The sequence below is a fragment of the Pistacia vera genome, unplaced genomic scaffold, assembly GCF_008641045.1.
Source record: "Pistacia vera cultivar Batoury unplaced genomic scaffold, PisVer_v2 Contig338, whole genome shotgun sequence".
NCBI classification, from domain to species: domain Eukaryota; kingdom Viridiplantae; phylum Streptophyta; class Magnoliopsida; order Sapindales; family Anacardiaceae; genus Pistacia; species Pistacia vera.
This window is the reverse complement of record NW_022196155.1, coordinates 607,875-624,668: the sequence shown is the minus strand read 5'-3', so window position 1 is coordinate 624,668 and position 16,794 is coordinate 607,875. Positions and strand designations below refer to the sequence as shown.

Sequence of the window (16,794 nt, the reverse complement as noted above, 5' to 3'; positions counted from 1 at the left end):
TGAGAGGATAAGGTGATAGTGATAGATAACTCAAAGAAGCAAAAGACAAAGTTCATTATCCAATTGGGCACTTCCGTAGTGGCCAGGTGACAAAAACATGGTACACATGAATCCAGAATATAATGTAATACAAGATCACAATGATCCTATTCTTCTCGAGCATCCCAGGTAAGAATAAACTGGTAGCAACTAAGAGAATACAACACATTATGTTTCTCACTTGAACAAAAAAAATAAAAAAATATACAACTCAATTAAATTAAGGCTGCTCCTGGTCCATTGATAAAAAAATGTAACTTAAAGAGGACAAAATTCTGGGAAATATAGGAAGTATGCAACTGTTGTGTTTACAACTTCTCATGTCTAAAAGGGCTCCAATTTGAATCAAGCGAGTAAACTTTCACAGGCCTGAATTTCAGCTCCTTGGGTCCCCAACAGTTCTTCCCCAGAAGGGCTGGAACCAATGCTCCTCATAGCAGCATCGAAGATTGTTTTCCGGAAAAAATCTTCTTCCACCTTCTTCAGAACTTCTTTTACAACCTTGAAGTCCAAACCTTGAGCTACAACCAACTTTCCAACCACCTCACCAAAGTTATTTGGTGCTTTTGGTAAATCTATGGCAATATCATCTAACAACGAGCCATATAGAAGACACCCGGTTCCTATGTCTCTGGTTGTCACAACATTCTTACTTAGCAAGAACCCAAGAAGCTTTAAGACAGGTTCCACACATGGAGGGATCTTTTCCAGAGCAAGGGCAATGGCTTCTTTAACAACCTCAGGATAATACGTTGGGGCGTTTAGTTCCTCTATACACTGTAGTGCTTCATCGAGAATTTGAACACTGAAATATTCTTCAAGCAGAGAGATGGTTTTCTTTTGAAGAACTGCAAGATTTAGTTTTGGTGCAGGTGGCATTGCCTTCTCAGTAGATGTAATTACTGATGCAGCAGGCGCAACAGGCTTAGTATACTGAGGTGCAGGTTCAATTCCTGCACCAAATCCAGAACGGGGTGGGGGAGCACCAGCACCTTGCAACAAGGCAGTATTTTTCCCTGATATAATACCACCACTACCTTGAGGCAAAAGTTTTGAGTTGAGAGATGGTGGTTTGCTGATCAAAGGTGACAGGACACGTCCTGCAAATTGAGTAGGACCTGTACCATCACCTCTTGGCATTGATCGAGAACGAGGAACCTCCCAATTGTCAGTATCAAGGCCCGGCATTCCAGGCATTTTCTTGGTTCCTGGCATTCCAGGCATCATACCCCCAGAACCAGGTCGTGCAACAGGGAAGTCTACAGGGTTCATACCCCCAAGAGCCCCTGTACGACCGTTTCTCATCATTGCAGTTGCGCCAGGACGCAAACCAAGATTCTTCTCTGCCTCTGAATGAATTTCAGTAATGGTCTTAGCTTTCACCTGTCAGTAAAGTGATCAAACTAGACTATCAGATGCTAAGGATAGCCCAGAATATATAAAGGAAATATGCAGCAGTAAACAAACAAGACAACATCTAAAGGGGGAAAAAGGTTCTTTTTATCCAAATAATAATAATCCCAGCCACAAGACAAAGAAGGGGGAGAGAAATAAAGCATTAATAAGATATGAAAATTAACCTCTTCACGTCGAGGGACCCAGTTGCTGGTTCGCAGATCTAAAACATCGCGAACCAAAAACCTCAACCGTGGGGCAAGTTGTTGATTTGTGGTCAACTCCTTCAACCTACTAAAATAGACATCATTGACACGCCTTGATTTTGGGCTCTCATCCAGCTGCTTGCCAATGGTGATAAAAAACTGACATATTGCCTCCACATTCTCCTCAGCTGGGCATGCTTTGCTGTCACTTCCCAAAAGCTCCTGCATCACACAAGAAAGATAGTAAGCCACCAGGCTAATCAATGAACGAAAAGGGAATGTCTGATGGTCTTTCAGAAGCACCTGAACAATATGGTGAACAATCTTTTCAGGCACCATCTTCTGCTTTAAAAGTTCCCCAATAAGGCGTATGTTCCCCAAGGTTCGCAGCTTAACAAGTCGCTCTTTATCCCGTCGTTCCATTTCTAATTCAGGGGCAGTCATCTGCCTAATTTCAGCCCTCAGGTTGTCAGCACCTTCAAATGCCTCCTGACAATGATTCAGAAGTAACCGCTTGAAAGTGATATCTTTACCACCAGGTTCATCAGATGGAAATGGAGGAAGCTTCATGTTAAGGTCAGAGCATAAAAGAGCATACATGGGACAAAATGTAGGTTCCAGCACAGCCTTATCAAAAATCAATGAGATGACACCCTGCCATGCAAACAGAATCCTCAGTTTTACTTACAACAAGAACATAGAAAAGGATAATTTGCTGCTCATCAATAGATTCAAGAAATGTGATAAAAAGGAACCTTCAAAATATCTGGGGTTGTAATTCCAGAGTCAATCAGCTGACCCTTGAGAACATCAAACTTCTCTGGGGTCAATTTGTTCAGAATACTGCACAATAAGTGGAACAGCAGTCATGATAATTCTATAAAGCAATCAATGCAAGCAATTTTCTGAAAGACACTACAAACAATCCTTCTTCAAGACACTACAAACAATCCTTCTTCACAAAGGAGCTTTCAAATAGACAATCCTTATTATACATCCTCACCACAATTTTTTTGGGAAAATGTATCATATGTATCATACGAACTGTGACGTAATATATCGGGGGAGCAATTACCCTTTAACTGTCTTCAGAACACGTTCCTTGTCAGAGAGATTTCCCCTTCGAGCTGACCATGGAACATCAGCCTTAATTAGAGCTGGAGCAGGTCCCACCTGGTTTCCATAGAAGATTGGAACTATGTCATATAGAAGCCAAGAATGCATGCTAAGAGACTATGAACAAAACTAAGGTTCTCTTCAGTAACTTTTGAAACATGATCACCTTTTAATCTTTAACAGATAACATCAAAGCAATTACAACCCACACCACCCATCTACTATACTTGATCACTTGTACCATTAACAGAAAGAATTCAACCAACATCTTATATGCTCCCCGTCCCTTAGCTTCTCATCAACAAAAAAAATAAGTGTTTCCCATCCCTCAAAAGAGAAATGAGTGTATTTTTAAACTTTAAACTACATTTTTCTGTGATTATGAAACTGAACCTCCTACACATCACTAACAGCATCATAATCAATTCATATCAAGTTCAAATTTCATCAAACCAACAAAACTAAAAATTTCTACAGTTATAAGAAATTTGAAGAGATCGTAAGATTTATTTTAAGACATCTGCTAAGAATATGTTACCCCTTGGTTAGAAGTGATTTGAGCCCTTGCAAACTGAAAATTTAGTTGGTCCTCACGAGCACTGAATTCTTGCAGCTTCGACTCAAATCGACTGGAATCCTTCTCTTCTCCAGCAGATCTAGTACGCCAATCACGATTGTCTGTCTCGGAATAACGATTTTGGGACTGAGGTTGCAACTAAAGAATTAAGTAAATAAATAAAATTTCTAGACAGCCATAAAGTTACAGAGAAGAATTATTAGAGAGAAGAATCAAATCCATGAAAAAAGGAACACACAGAACAGGTTGAAACCACAAAAGTATCATTTGCACAATAAATAATATTGTACCAACCAATATAAGCATTATTACTCCCAATAAAATGTACTATTAGGAATCATAACATACAAGGAGAAACTTACATTGCTATCTGCATGACCACCCCAGGTTTGAACCTCGCCATCAAACTCAGACTCAATTTCTTGTTTAATCGTTAAAATATCTTCAGGAATGTCAGCAACCTAAGGAAAGCGTGAGAAGAAACCACTATTTCAAACACTCAACATAACCAATGACCGAATGGAAAACTATTAACAGACTGTTAGTTATATAATTTAGCTAGGGAGTCGATTTTCTAAGCTACATAATGTTATGTCAACAATCTCTCCACTGCTCCATAATAAATGTTAAAAATATATGACCATTAAGAAATACTACTGATAAGCACCTCTTTAAGTTGCAACAGCTGGTCCCGGGTATATCGAACTCGTTCCCAACCTTCAAACCGCAAGTCCCCCGTCTATTTTACAATACATAAATCACATGAAACAAAATATGTAATATGTAATTAATGAATAACAATATGTAATAATGCAAAATTATGTATGCCCTCCTTTAAATATTGTCTACCGGTTTCTCTATGTAACGTGGGTTCTTTATAGACATAAACATACTCATTACATGCCCACCTAAATCCCACTTATTGCTATCTGTCCATATTTACAGCAGGTACACAAACTTAAGTGCCCCACCAAGAATTAGGACAGCTAATTTAAAAAAAAAAAAAAAAATACTCTACTCCATAAAATTTACTCCTTTTAAAGCTTATTAAAGAGTCTGCAGCTTTCAAGTGATGGACAACAGAAAGTCTTACCACTAGTGGTAAAATAATAAAGGACATGTCGCTGTCTTGCCTAGAACAAAATTTAGAAATGATAATACAAGTGGTTGTCTATAACGTATGAGTTAAGATTTTTACAATTAAAAAAAGAAAAAAAAATTTGCATAAAAGCTTACGACAGAAGAACCCTAATCCAAGAATGAGAGAGAAATATTCCAAAAGAACGTTGAATCATCCTTAGTGAATAAAGCACATAAAAAGCCACGTATTCATTCAAATAAAAACCCTAATTCTATAAAAGAACGAAAAAAAAAAAATAGAAAACAAGCTTTTTAAAAACCCTAGATCTGCAAACAACATTATACACAAAAACTCACATTCAGAGATAGAGATGTACATAAATGAGAACTAGGGTTTTAAAAAGGGGACCTTAAAGGCGGGATTTAGACCGCCATGAGGGCGCAGAGTTTCCGAATCAGAAGTAGACGAAGACGAGGAATCGAAACGAGGGGTAAAGAATCTGGGTCCGCGCGGACCACCGCCACCTCCTGGTCTCAAGCTTATTACCGTCTGATCTGCCTGCATACCTTCAAGAAAACTGTTGCTTCAGCGACAGCAAGCGGGAAAAATTAGGGCTTCTGAAGTGGATTGAAAAGGGATGGGTTTAATTATTGGCTTTTAAGAAATAAATTTGTAAATTTAGGGTAAATACAGATAGAGAGAGAGGTTTTTGTAACCTCTCTATCTGTATCTGTATCTGTAAGCTGCTGAGTGAAGAAGAGAAGAGGGTTCCGAGAAACCCTTTTATTCTTTTATATTATTATTTTAAGATTTAATCCTATTGACCCCTGAGCTTTGATTTATTTACTATTACTGCCTTTAAGGTTGATGAAATAACAAAAACTCCCTTCCGTTAAATTTAATGTGTTAAAATAAACGGTATAAGGTCAATTTAATAGATACACATTATTTCATGATAAAAATTCACTAATAACAAGGGAATTTTCATTTTTTTTAAACCAAAGTGTTGGGATAAGTTTATACATACCTTGATTAATCCCCAAAAAATACTTGTGTAGCAACTAACCATCACAACCTCCCACTTAAATCTTGAATACTCAGTATAAAATTTTTATTATTTCATAAACCTTAGAAAAATATTTGTTAATAAGGCAAACCTCACAGCCAACGTGATTTTTCTATTAATCTTTTTTTTTTTTTTTTTTTGTGATAAGGTGTTCGGGTCAACTTGTAGGTACCTCAACTAAACTTCGGACCCTAAAGTTAACAGTCGAGTAAACATCAATGACCACTCCTATTAGAAATCGCGGTGAATCAACTCAAGATTTTTTGGATAATACCCCAAGAGTTCTATTCAACTTTCAATCACTAGGCACCCAAGGGTGGTTTTTTTTTAATTATTAATCCTCATAATGATTTTTGTATTTAAAATGGAATTTACTTCTAAACTTCTTAAAAAAATTAATATAGAAGTTCTTAAATCCTAATATAATATCAAATTTTACATTTTAATAAATATATAAACATACTTCCTATGAAAGCTGGTAATATTAATTTGTTAAAAATGCACATAATATTATGTATATTTGATAGCAATATTAGATTTATTTGTTTTTTATTTAATTTGTACTAATGGCATTCTTCATAATTGTATTTATACAAAGATGTAATTTCTTATATGTTTCTATACATGTAATTAAGAAAATATTATTACTTAATCTTATCTATTTTATCAATTAATATTTCAAAGAAGTAATAGGTTTATTTTTAGACGTAATTATAATTAAAATATTTAATATTAATTTAAGAATTAAAAATGATAATAATATATTTTTTTATTAAAGAAAATCAGACAAATAGACCACGTGGAACATCTGCATCCACTGCCAAACCTGGTTGCAAAGACTGTCCACGCATGTTGCCTAACTTCTCTCTTCCATAACCTTCTGCAACTCACCGACGTTGTTTCAAAGCTCATAACCAATGGCTTCTTCTATGCCTTCCTCTGCTTCTCTTTCTCTACAGCTTTTCATGCTTTCATACAACCCAAAACACACCCCACTTCTTCTTCTTCATGGCCTTCTATGGCTTCTTCATTGACTCTCTCCATCAAATCTTCACTTGGGTCATCTAAATCTGCCTTTTTGCAGCATGGGTTCTCTTTGCATCCGTAACTTTTCCTGGGTTTTTCATGAAAGCGCTCCTTTTGTGTTTTGCCAGAGTGCTACGGAGAAAGACTTTATATGACTTCACCGTTAAGGTAATTTTTTAGCAGTTAATGGACTTTCCTTCTCTTTATTTGTTTTCCTGAAGATTTTAACACCTCCTTTTTATATTTGTACTGCTTCTCTTTGTGTGTAGGATAATAATTAGTTCCTAGGCTTCAAGTTATTGGTACTGTGAAAAATTTCAAATTTGCTCTAGCTTTCAAATCTGTTATACTATAGCTACTTTGTTAAAAGAATATAGTGTGAATTGACAAAGGGAATTAACTGACCCTGCTGCTTGATATTAAAGAAATTTGTACTGATTATATTGCTGAGATTTTTAAGGTAATGCGTGTGTGTGTGTGTGATGGGGATAGTTGACTTGTTTATGGCGTTTTTGATACAGGATATTGATGAGAAGGAAGTTCCTCTTAGCAAATTTAAGGGGAAAGCTCTCTTGATTGTGAATGTTGCTTCAAGATGGTACAATCTCTTACGAGTATTTTGTTGTGAAAATGTTGTGTATTTCAAATTGTTTGTTTGATGTTTAGTACTCAAGGTCTGACTGAAGGATTTTGCTTTGCATCTTAGTGGCTTGACAACGGGCAATTACTCGGAACTTTCTCACCTGTACGAGAAGTACAAGACTCAAGGTGGGCTAAGTTTGAGTGGAAAGAATCCATTTTTATTTGTTATCTGTCTTTTAGTACTTAGTTTGGAGCTAGTGTAGTATGCCGTAGACCTTCTGTTCTGCCTTTTTTATATGTTTCTGGATTCTGGCGGTATTATTCACCAAAGTGCAGATAGAGGATCTGTTCACATAATAGACCACATATTTTTTCTCAGCTCTGCTTTGTGATCAGGATTTATGTAAGATTATCTGTTGATATTTTGATTTGCCTAGAATACTAGTCATGTTTAAAAAAATCAGATTCCAACTGATGGATACCTACAGCATCTACTTGATGTCCTTTTAACTGTGTCTATTTTGTAGTCTTGTGATACTTGTAGTCTGTAAAGGATCAATGTTTAGAGTATGAGTTAACGGTGAGAACTATCACAATTCCATCAAGAAACATGATTATATATAAGCCTAGATGGTTTTATAAAGCTATAGGTAACATTTCTTCAACTAGTGTGAAAATTAAGCCTAGGGAAACTCATTTCTTCCTTGAATGACTCCAGTAAAATCTGTTTGTGTAACTCCTGAGGCAGGTTTTGAGATTCTAGCTTTTCCATGCAATCAATTTGGTGGCCAAGAGCCTGGATCAAATCCTGAGATCAAGGATTTTGCCTGTACTAGATTTAAGGCAGAATTTCCCATATTTGACAAGGTGGGTCAAATGCTTTTCCTTGTGCTTATAACTTGCATGCTAAAGTGATAAGATGAGTCACTGGATAAAGGTTTTATAAAACAGGTTGATGTCAATGGACCGAACACAGCTCCAGTTTATCGGTTTTTGAAGTCAAGTGCCGGAGGATTTTTAGGTGACCTGATAAAGTGGAACTTTGAGAAGTTCTTGGTTGACAAAAATGGTAAAGTTGTAGAGAGATATCCACCTACAACATCACCTTTCCAAATTGAGGTTTGTTTATTCATATATTTCTAATGCTAAGAATGCTATGATCCTTTATGAACTTTTTATTCATTAAGCTACTTAACTGTATATCTTAATAGGCTTTCATTGTTTCCCTACCTAGAATAGGTGCAATGTATTATGACAGCAGATTCATCAAAAAGTTTGTATTCGAAGTTTATAATCTCCTAAATATGATATTAATGTAGAATTGTAATGATATAACAATATTAAATTACTTTGGATACTAAACTTAGGATATAAACTTACACACTCCCCCATACATATGTATGTCTCTGGGCTGTAATGACTTCACCTGTAACTGTGGACATGCAATATAAACATTTTTTTTCAGTAGACATCATGACCATACCTTGTTAATATTTTCTCTGTAATACACAAAGCATGACTAAACATAGGTATAGAATAGTAATTGACTGAAAAATGTTGAATTCTTAATATGATTAGTTTATTTTTAAATTTCCTAAGCAATCAACTACTTCAAAGAAAAAAAATAAATGAATATTTTTGTCAAGTTTATTCTCTGATTCTCCTCTTTATTTGTTACAGAAGGACATCCAGAAGCTCCTTGCGGCATGAGTTTCGAGCTGGTTAGAGTCTGCAGTTTTAAACGAGAGGAATAAATGAGTATATGTAAATTAGAATTTTAATAAAGCATAACAGTTCACACAAATGTTCTTGTAACCTTGCAGGTTTTGTGACAGACAAACATAAAGTTAAAATTGAGTTATTTCTTCTTTTTTCATTCATTTGTTCCTTAACTGCTTATCTCAATTTTTCCCAAGATAAAAGAGGAGCTGATGGTTTCACACTTCTTTGCTTTGAAGCAGTTTCGTGAGCATATTATGTGAACCAGTCTGTTGTTGAATTCCTTCCTCTCCCCCTTAAACCTTTTCAAATTTATTCTTTGTGGGATCAAAATGGAAGTTTATTGGGTGAGTGTAAAACATGTATTCTTGTAATTGTGTTGGATTTTCTTTTTCTTTTATATTGAAACCAGTGCAATCGTGCAGCAGACATTTTCTTTTAAATTGAAAATTTTGCTTATTTTAGTTCTTAAATCTAAACCACTTTGCTTCTCCACGAATCATACTGTGAGATTCTCCATTATCCATTTATTTTAAAGGTGAATAAAGCTGTGGATACCCCGAGAAAACTTTAACATATAATAGAAGAAGAATATCTTAAACCAACTTGTTCCAATTTGTCGAGCTAAAACTCATACCATTTTGTCAACACAATTACAACTGCATAAACCAATTTATGTAGCAAATGATATCGGGAAAATGTTATATTCACAATCTTTTTTTACAAACTTTTTCTTATAATTTTAACGTAATTGTTCGTAATTGGTTAATTTACAATGAGTCTCACCTCAGGTTGTAAGAGAAAATTTATAAGAAAGAATTGTAAGGGTAACATTAATCATGATATTAAAGATTAGCCAGTGTAATTGAAGTTACAGTGTTACGTTGTTAACATCTAAATTTTTTTCAAAGAATTTGACCCCTGGGTATGTCAAAGAAATGGTGGTGGTAATAAATGGTGACAAAATTTGGGTACGTGGGTTGGGTAGATGTGAAATAGTCGTCAGCCATGGCCTCACCTTTATTATATTATATCAAGATAATTGTAGAATGGGTGACTAAGAAATAAGAATTAATTGTGCAGCAAAGTCAAGATCTTGGACGATGCAGAGGCAGCCAGCCCCGTTGGCTACTTCAAGATCCTGGAGTCTAGTCAAATACTTGCCTTCCCAATTCATTCAGAGAATCATGTTCTTGTCCTAAGCCTCAAACATGGAGCCCTTGCAAGACCAAGAACTTGAAGACAAACCTCTCATCAATATCTCCAAACAAACTCCATCAATTTCAAACCAAAGCCAAAGCCAATTCCCCGTACCAGAAACCTGCACAAAAACCAATATTCTCTCGGTCTTTCTTGAGCCCGTTCAATGGCTACAAATGCTATCTTCCCAGCTAAACCCATCTTTCATCTTTGGTATAGTCCTTGTTTATGGTCTCAGTCAAGGTTTTACTGGATCTTTCTTCAAAGTAGTCACAGACTATTACTGGAAAGATGTCCAAAAGGTCCAGCCTTCAATGGTGCAAATCTACATAGGCTTATATTACATTCCATGGATTATGAAGCCAGTTTGGGGTCTCTTCACTGATGTTTTCCCCATTAAAGGGTATCACAGAAGGCCTTACTTCATTGCTGCTGGTGTTCTTGGGGTTGGTTCTTCATTGATGGTTGGTCTTCTTGGTAAGTTGCCAAATGCAGTGGCCTTGGGTTGTTTGATTGGGATGACAGCTGGTATTGCAATTGCAGATGTCACCATTGATGCCTGTATTGCAAGAAATAGTATTGAAGTGAGGGCTCTGGCATCTGATATGCAAAGCCTTTGTGGGTTTTGTTCCTCCGCTGGGGCTTTGCTTGGCTACTCCACTAGTGGTTTTCTTGTTCATCATCTTGGACCTCAGGTCAGCTTTAATTTTCTTGAGAGTATATCTATAGTTTGCAATTCTTTTCCCTGTATAAGCAATTAGCATTTTAACTTAAAATCTGTTTGATGCTTTGTATAGGGAGCATTAGGTCTCTTGGCAATCCCTGCAGCTTTACTGGTAGTTTTGGGTTTTGTGATTTATGAACCAAGATCTACAAGTCTCCATTCTGAGAAGAAAAAGGTTAGATTTTTTTTTCTCATTTTTTTAATTCACCTGATGTTTGTTTTGGTGTATTGTAGCTGGTTCAGATATAAATATTTTCAATAGGCGTAAACTAAGAACTATATGGACAGTTACATCGGGTATTTAAAATTTGATGATAAGAACAGGCCTTTTAAAATTAAATAAAGTTATTCATTGTTTATATTAAGAGCCAACCTAACCAATTAATAATAAATTAGGGGCGTGCTGAAAAACAATACCTCTCACTTTCAGTCATCAACATGACTGTCCCATTGATTTTCTTTTTTTTTTTTTCTTCTAAGAAACTGAACTTGTATTGAAAAAGAGTTACAGAAAGTGGGAAACTCCACAGGAGCCAACAAAATCCTCTATGGAGGGACCTTCGATATTAATAATTTATGATTTATGTCAATTGCCACCTATCCTAGATAGTAACTGTACTGAGAGAAGTAGACCAAAAGAAGGCTTTAAAACGTAAACACCCTTCAGGTTTAGTGTAAGCCTAGATAGACTCAGAGATCTAAAATGTCATTATAATATGATAACATTTTCATCCAAAAGATAACTGCCATTAATCTAATCTGTCATATAACACACCAAATCAAACAGACTGAGCTTGTTTCCTTGATGCCTCTCTAACACTATGGTCTAGTTGGTAGATAACTGTACCAAGTTCTTCTGTTGGCCGTAAACATACTACAACCTAAAGAGGAAATTTCTTGACATGGGTTAACTTTCACTAGTGGTTTGGCTTGACTATGAGTTGGTTTTTCAGTCCACAAACTGTTGGCCAGAAAGTTAACCATGCTCAACCTTAATCAATTGAGATTTGGTTCAGTCTAAAGAATCAAAATATTGCTATTTCTGTCAGAAACATTGTTTTTTTAAACTCTTTATTTTCATTTTCATTCCAATTTATGATTTATATAGCCAATATTAACATCTGCAGGCTGTGGAAAACTTAGAAGTGGCAATGAAGGGCATGTATAAATCAATCAAGTGCCCTCAAGTCTGGAAGCCATCACTATACATGTATCTGTCTTTGGCTCTTAGTATAAGTACTCATGAAGGGCAATTTTATTGGTACACAGATCCTGAAGCCGGTCCTGCGTTCTCTCAGGTTTCTCACTTTCTAGCTTATCTATGGAATTAAAATTAGAGTTTGAATGTTACCCACTGGGATAGAGGATCTGTTTTTTCTCTGACAGATGCAGAGTTTAGTAAGAATCAATCATATTACTCTAAAGCTGTTTTGTCGAGTATTTCTCAGTTCTAGGTCGACTCCTGTGGATAATCAAAGTTAGTTTTTATGCTTAAATGCTGTTCAGTTATTCTTAATCCAAAGTTTTTCTCACTGCAGGAGTTTGTTGGGGTAATTTATGCAATTGCTGCAGTGGCTTCTATGGTAGGTGTTCTAATCTATCACAAGACTCTAAAAGACTATCCATTCAGGAACCTACTCTTGTTTGCTCAGATCCTTTATGGCATGTCCGGAATGCTCGATCTGGTTTTCATCCTCCGGTGGAATTTAATCCTCGGTATTCCTGATTATTTCTTTGTTATCATGGAACAATGTGTCTCTCATATCATCAGCAGAATTAGATGGATGCCCATGATTGTATTAAGCACAAGGCTTTGCCCTAAAGGCATCGAAGGAACTTTCTTCGCACTTTTAATGTGCATCGATAGCCTTGGTTCACTCTCCTCCAAATGGGGTGGAGGCATAGTTCTTCATATGTTAAATGTCACAAGGACTGATTTCACAAATTTATGGTTGGCTATTCTGATAAGAAACATTTTGAGACTTGCAACACTAGGTCTGATTTTTCTTGTCCCTAAGGGTGATCAATCCTCTGAACTGATTCCAACTGATATTTTAACAAAGAACTTAGATATAACTCCTGACGACGAAGGCCTGCAGCTTGTGTCCATCAATGTGAAAAATGCAGTTGCTTAAGAATCGGTACAGAAGTAAGCATTATTCAGAGTGAACAATTTTTGTGAGGTAGAAGAAAATTTGTTGAAAGCCATAGCTCAAACTCAACTGAATACTTTTGGTATACTTTAATGTAAAGGAGCATCAATTCTTTCTTCTTCTGTTAGCTTAATCTTAACTTTCTCTTCCAAATGAACGCTGTAAAGATTCTTCATACAATTGACTTGTTCTCCAGAAGTGTTTCTATTCATATACATGAAAATAATAAATAAATAAATAATCAGAATGCAGTATAGAAAAACATATATATATATATATATCCAAGAATAAGAAGAAAAAGAAACTATTTAGTATTTAATATAAGAAAACAAAATATTATTAATTATTTTGTTTTAGTCTTTAATAATGGGTGCCACACCAAAGCTATTACCAGACATAACGTACTTGACGGCGCCGTTTTGACAAGTCAATTTGGCGTCAACGTCTTGTTGCAAAGGTTCCTTTTTGAACCTCTTTAACCTTGTGACTTTCTGGTTTGTAGCCACACGCCATCTCTCTCTCAGTCCCTGAGAAGCCGAGAATCCGCTCTCCCTCTTTATCTAAAATGGTAATCTGCTATTTTTCGCCTCTTCTGATTGTGATCTACTGTAGTAATTTCACTGTACTTTTCTTAATTTTTAATTCCTGTTTGAACTAGGGTTTTCTTCCTTACTATCTTCCTTCTTTCTTTTTTCACGTCTAGTTTCATTAAATTCTTCAATTAAAGGCTTTTTATATGTTTCCAGGTGAAAAATGGAAAATATTCTCCGATTTTTGAGTAATTATTATGTGTCAGTATTAGTTTTTATTTTTAATTCTTGCATACATGTTAACCATCGTTGAACAGACTGATCTTTGGCATGCGTCTCAGCTTTATTTGAAGGTACTGGAGTTTGACTGGAGGCGACTTCTTCTTCTGTTTTTTTTTTTTTTTTTTTTGATAGTAAATTGTTTGGATTGTGAGCTTTGCTTTATTTTTTGCTTGTGGGTTTTGGTTTTGGCTAGGTTTTAGGAGATGTAAAGTAGGGTTTGACGGCTGATTCTTTTTTATGCTGCGACAATAGAGTTTTCCTTACATTTGTATCTAGAAAAAATGGGAAGTGGAATTGCTAATAGTCTTTGTTGTGCAGCTTGTTTGACTGCAGAAACTTGGCAATACTTTTAGGTTAGGGTCAACTTGTATAGTTGTGTCGATAGTCTCTTGACTTCTGTTAGAAGTAACTATGTTTTGTTTGGCAAGTCTAAAGAGTGTCATTTTGTGCTGGATTTTGTGTTGGAGGATTATTGAGTTTTAGGCGAGATTTGGTAACCATATCTCCTTCAAGGGAGAGTTATGGGAAGTGGTTAGCTCTTTCATGGATTATTTTGCAGCTGTTTTGTAAAGCCTTTTCCACTAATATGTGTTTATCTTGTTCATGTGCTGAAAATGATTTTTGTCCTTGTGTGCAGGCTAATAAGCACACCATTATTCTGATGCAGACTTCTCAGAACAGGGCGACAAGAACATTTATGGATTATGGTTCCATAAGTCAAGCTATGGATGGTATGTTTTACATAGGTTGATGTATTTATACACTAATCATCACCATTGTTATGTCCACTGAGGAAGCATTTTTATGTGCAAAGGTGTCAATGAGTGAACAAATAGTGTAGTGTTATTCAGTGTACAGTCTGATCTAAGCAATATCCGGTTGATTCACCGGAGATGAAGAGTTTATACATCTCTTATCAGAAGTTCTTTATATTCTTGTTCATATTCATTAGAGACTATACTTCTGGAAATATACAGGTATATGCGGACTATATGAAAGGAAGCTTAGGGAGTTAAATCCAGCCATCAGAGACATCACTTATGATGTTGCAGATCTTTACAATTTCATTGATGGCCTTGCAGACATGAGTGCATTAGTGTAAGTTTCCCTTTCTCTTTTTCAATAAGCACTATGATGCTGGCAACTGAACAACGTTCACAAATCTGTAGTAATTATCAAGCTTATAATATCTATCACATTTTTCTGCTTGTGCTTTTGGAAGTACTTTTTTCGAAGAAAGTACTTTCAAAAGCAAATGAGATCTTGTTTAAAGAAATGGAGTTGGATTGCATGTGAGGCACTTTGAGGCCCATAGCAGTGAAGGGTTAGCTCACTGCATATATTTGTGTTGTCTCTCCTTTGATGGATTGCCCATAGAATATTCCTATTTCTGAACCAGAAAACTATAAAGAACTGAAAAAAACTAATTGTTACTCTTTAAGGTATGCATAACTTTAAAATTTTCAGCCATTAAGGTTGTGTGCATGTCTTGGTTTTTGATGATGGCTTGGTGGGTAGCTGATAATTTTCTTTTTGTCTCATATTTGCAGTTATGATCACTCAGTCCAGGCTTATTTGCCATACGACAGACAGTGGATCAAACAGCGAACCTTTCAACACCTTAAGAAAATGGCGCATTAAATGACACATATTCGGCAGCTTATTCTCTAATTGTTTCCAAAATTTTCTGTCCGACATTAGGGGTATGAACAAAGTGTAGAAACAGAGTCTTATGGACTGTTGTGCTCTTGAACTGAAGGTCGTATAATATTTGACAGTTGTGGTATCTCCCTAAAGAGCAAATGTAGCTTTCCGCCGAAGTTCCTGGTGAAATGTAAACTGGTGTTTGTTTTTATTAGTGTGCTTTATAGAAAGATAGCCAGCATCTATCAAGCTTGGCCTTTCATATTGGAGCTATAATTTGCTTTTTTTTTTTTTTTTTTTTATGATATACCTGCGAATATATTTATTTTACCTATTCGTGGGTTATTTTATTTTTATTTCAACATTTTGGGAATTATAGATCCCAATGTCTGACCTGCGGTCAATTTTGCCAATCCTCATCGGCATATAAGTGACACATTTGGCAAGTTGGTGGGCAAAACATTGATGGAAAGTAACAATCTATGAACCACCGGCCTGGTTGGGTGAGACAATAAGAACATTGGAATGTTTACCTTTAACTTAAAGGTCTCGAGGAATTTATCGAGGTATGTGTAAGTTGGGTTAAGACATTTTTGGTCACCATAAAAATGATTTCCCTCGGATGTTAATACTTAATAAGAGTGATCATTGAAGGGTTTATTCAGTTATTAATTTCAGAGTTTTGGGGGATTAGTCAAACTATACGCAAAGGGGTTCGGACACTCATTTAAAAAATGATTCCTTTCTATTGTTAACAGTGGTCATTGGAGGGTTTACTTAATTATTGATGAGGGTTTACTTAATCATTGACTATAAAGTCTTGAGAGATTAACCGAGTTGCGCTCAAACTGGTTTACAACTTATTATAAGTTTATTACGCTGAAAATGTAATTTAGAGATAATTACATTGCCATATAGGTGGCAGTGTAATAAATCATGTAATTTGTAATAACGTTGGCTCCGTTTGGTTCACAATTTTGTATTTTTGGGAAAAGTTTTTTGAAAAAAAGTTAAAAAAAATTGAATTGGTCGGGTATTACGATGTAGGATTTACAAATTGTAAAATACCCCTTATATTCGTTTTTTTACAAAACACTCCTTATAATAAAACATTAAAAGTTAACAAAAACACCCTCAATTTACCCTCAAATATGGACAGCCGGCCACCACCGCCGGAGGGCGGCCGGAGTCACCGTAACAAAAACATTAAAAATATTTAGGGGTATTTAATTGAATTAACAAATTTAGGAGGTTTAAAAAATGTTGAATAAAGTTAAATAATATTGTGAGTTTTTAGATATTTTACTGTTTAACTTTTTTGGGAATACTAGTATTCCCAAAATCCAACCAAACCAAGCCGTTATACACATTACAATTTCACGTATATGGGTTTGGTTTGGTTTTGTTACCGCGCCCTAATGCAATTCTTGAAGTTTCTACCCAAACACGTGGCC

At 35.6% G+C, this 16,794-nt stretch overlaps 4 protein-coding genes and 1 non-coding gene across 6 annotated transcripts; 3 read left to right on the top strand and 2 right to left on the bottom strand.

The window, feature by feature from the left end:
* Nucleotides 1-35: 35 nt before the first annotated feature.
* LOC116138012 (eukaryotic translation initiation factor-like) lies at nt 36-5,155 on the bottom strand. 2 transcript variants are annotated; one of them, XM_031423708.1, is made up of 9 exons: nt 4,823-5,155; nt 4,001-4,072; nt 3,696-3,794; nt 3,295-3,471; nt 2,716-2,813; nt 2,396-2,483; nt 1,944-2,294; nt 1,620-1,862; nt 36-1,422 (listed from the first exon to the last, which is right to left on the bottom strand). In XM_031423708.1, the coding sequence occupies exons 1-9, from the start codon at nt 4,976-4,978 to the stop codon at nt 385-387; spliced, it is 2,322 nt and encodes a 773-aa protein (XP_031279568.1). In that variant the 5' UTR covers nt 4,979-5,155; the 3' UTR covers nt 36-384. The 2 variants fall into 2 exon arrangements, with proteins under 2 accessions (XP_031279568.1, XP_031279569.1); XM_031423709.1 differs by having other exon boundaries at nt 3,295-3,459.
* Nucleotides 4,191-4,296, bottom strand: LOC116138201. The gene has a single exon (XR_004129267.1). It is a non-coding gene; the product is annotated as a small nucleolar RNA snoR103 (small nucleolar RNA).
* An 891-nt stretch (nt 5,156-6,046) lies between the features above and the next one.
* Nucleotides 6,047-8,964, top strand: LOC116138159 (probable phospholipid hydroperoxide glutathione peroxidase). The gene is given in 8 exon segments (XM_031423900.1): nt 6,047-6,064; nt 6,259-6,580; nt 6,583-6,674; nt 7,028-7,104; nt 7,213-7,274; nt 7,837-7,955; nt 8,040-8,207; nt 8,769-8,964. Coding segments are annotated over 8 exon segments (888 nt in total). The 3' UTR covers nt 8,799-8,964.
* A 1,021-nt stretch (nt 8,965-9,985) lies between these two features.
* Nucleotides 9,986-13,072, top strand: LOC116138014 (probable folate-biopterin transporter 6). The gene is made up of 4 exons (XM_031423710.1): nt 9,986-10,702; nt 10,805-10,906; nt 11,859-12,029; nt 12,270-13,072. The coding sequence occupies exons 1-4, from the start codon at nt 10,019-10,021 to the stop codon at nt 12,864-12,866; spliced, it is 1,554 nt and encodes a 517-aa protein (XP_031279570.1). The 5' UTR covers nt 9,986-10,018; the 3' UTR covers nt 12,867-13,072.
* A 235-nt stretch (nt 13,073-13,307) lies between these two features.
* On the top strand, nt 13,308-15,604 carry LOC116138016 (enhancer of rudimentary homolog). The gene is made up of 4 exons (XM_031423713.1): nt 13,308-13,452; nt 14,334-14,427; nt 14,674-14,794; nt 15,247-15,604. The coding sequence occupies exons 1-4, from the start codon at nt 13,450-13,452 to the stop codon at nt 15,335-15,337; spliced, it is 309 nt and encodes a 102-aa protein (XP_031279573.1). The 5' UTR covers nt 13,308-13,449; the 3' UTR covers nt 15,338-15,604.
* The last annotated feature ends 1,190 nt before the right edge of the window (nt 15,605-16,794 follow it).